This window comes from Petaurus breviceps, unplaced genomic scaffold (assembly GCF_028583685.1).
Source record: "Petaurus breviceps papuanus isolate PSGF00001 unplaced genomic scaffold, PetGlider_PUasm1.0 174, whole genome shotgun sequence".
NCBI lineage: Eukaryota > Metazoa > Chordata > Mammalia > Diprotodontia > Petauridae > Petaurus > Petaurus breviceps.
In genome coordinates, this window is record NW_027185761.1 from 18,881,115 (window position 1) to 18,883,395 (window position 2,281).

The 2,281-nt window shown below is 48.2% G+C and overlaps 2 protein-coding genes across 2 annotated transcripts in view; one reads left to right on the forward strand and one right to left on the reverse strand.

Annotated features, from left to right (window-relative positions):
- TMEM43 (transmembrane protein 43) overlaps positions 1-2,281 on the forward strand; it is a 350,998-nt gene that overhangs the window by 23,738 nt on the left and 324,979 nt on the right. The window lies entirely within an intron of this gene.
- The window catches only part of KLF15 (KLF transcription factor 15), a 26,090-nt gene continuing 23,815 nt past the window's right edge, over positions 7-2,281 (reverse strand). Inside the window, exon 3 of the mRNA XM_069083848.1 lies at positions 7-1,575. Within this exon, the coding sequence (XP_068939949.1) occupies positions 1,404-1,575 (172 nt within the window). The 3' untranslated portion in view covers positions 7-1,403. The remainder of the gene's footprint in view (positions 1,576-2,281) is intronic.

Sequence of the window (2,281 nt, forward strand, 5' to 3'; positions counted from 1 at the left end):
TCTCTCTCTCTCTCTCTCTCTCTCTCTCTCTCTCTCTCTCTGTCTGTTTCTCTCTCTCTCTCTGTCTCCCTAATACACACACACACACACACACACACAGGCTTGCATGATTAGGCACCCATCAACAGGAATCTACAATGATTTGTTTTATTTATTTATTCATTCATTTATTTATTTTCTAAGTTTTCTTCTTACCCACTGAGGCTCAGAGGGCTGCAGGGACCATAAGAAAGCATCACGAATGATAGGTTCTGCTATACCCAGCATGGGGCTGACCTGGAGAATTTCCTCTTCAGGATGGAGCCAGGCCCATGAGCTCCCATGCCACCTTCACCCACAGGCATGCTCCAGGTATCTCAAACATTATATATTCTAGTGGGCTGCAGACCAGGCTAGGGGACTGACCCCCTTTGAAAACAAAAGCCACAGAAAACAGGATAGAGAGCCTCTGAAGTGGTAGGGGCAGTGTGGGGCAGGGGGCAGAGTTCTAGACTTCAGTAGGACCTCTACTCAAATCTTGTCTTAGACATTTATTTGCGGTGTGACCATGGATGAGTTACTTCATCTTTGCTTGCCTCATCTGTGAAATGGGGGTGGGGTGGCCTAGAAGGGCTTTAGAGTCCCTTCTTGCCCAAAATCCATGACCACCAATGAGATGTAAAAGAAATGACCTTTGACCTACTTTCACTGATTCCTTCCTGAATTCTTGGCTTCTGTGGGATACATCCTTTGGAAATATCATTCTGTCAGTTCCAGATGGGGGGAAACAGCTGAAATCTCAACTTTTTTTTTTTTAAAAGCTTCCTGAATCAGGACCGAGTAGGAGGTACAGGCCCATGAGAAGAAATAGGGGTTTCTGAAAAACCTCCTTCCATCCCTCCCCTCCCCTCCCCCACCAGAGCCCTTGGCAGTGACCATAGGGACACAAAGGACTTGTTTTCGTTTTCCAAAAGGAATTTGCTATATCCAAACTGGACAAATAGGCCCAGCTTAATAAAAACTCACAATGAATAGCCCTGTTTATGAGCAAAGCCCACAGGAATGCCAGAACTGTAATTAACTAGCTACAAGGAGCCCATAAATTTTCCTTGTGCCGAAGAAAACAGCTTAAAATAAAACACTGTAATTTCCGAGGGAAGAAGCAACAGCAAAGACATGAAAGGGGGAGAGGGGTGAAGGCTGGGGGTGGGGGGAGAAGAGCAGGCATAAAAATAATAACCGCAGAAAAGCTTCATTCTCAAATTCCATTTGGAGGACACAAACATTCATGTGTGGTGGTGTCAGATAACAGCGTTCCCTGTTATGGAGACAAATAAATTATCGCTATAAAAAACGGTGAACAAAGTGCTGGAGTCAGCTGTTCTCGGCCCAAGAGGTGGGAGGAGAGGGCAGGGGGAGGCAGGTCAGTTCACGGAGGAGCGCACCGAGCGGTTGCTCCGGGGAAAGCGATGCACCTTGATATGCTTGGACAAGTGGTCGCTCCGGGCGAACTTCTTCTCGCAGACAGGACACTGATACGGCTTCACGCCCGAATGGGAGCGTCTGTGTCGAGAGAGTTCGTCAGACCGGGAAAATCTGCCCATGTATGGGAAAAGAAGCGAGTGGTTAGAATCTGGACTCTTGAGCTCAAGACGACTCTGCTGGGTGGGAAGGAAACCTCGCAGCTCTTCCAGTCCCCCCGCCCTTTGCGTCCCCGAGAAGGAAACTGAGGCTCACAGAGATGCGGGATGCCCCCGGTCCTACAGCGAGTCAGTGACCATTGGGGACAGCAGGCAACGAGCAGGCTCGCCTCCTGCATTCGGACTCTTTGCTCCGACTTCTCCTTATATTTCATTGTCTAATTAGACTAATGCCCTCAACCCTCCTGGCACAGAAGGTGCCATGGGATGGGCTGGCCAAAGGTCCAGGCTCTCTTTCTTTCCTGTCATCCCACTTCTAGGAGAGGGCTTAGACAGGAAACAACACTATCCATCAGGAGATGGGCCAGGGTCTTCCAGCTGCCCGGGCCCCCAGTGTCTCTGGGATGCTGGCACAGCAGATTTTGTGCTCATTTTGAGGAGGGTGAAACTGAGAAGCAAAAGCCTCTTCCCTAACCATGGAAAATGATTAGAAATGGCTGAGGATACCGACTTGACATTTCATAGCATGTGTCCTAGATAGATAGCTCATGTCACTCCCTTACTTAAAAAATCTTGTTGGGTCCTCACTGGCTAGAAAATGGAGTCTAAATTACTTAGCTTGGCATTCAAGGCCCTTTAGGATCTAGTCTAATTTTATATTA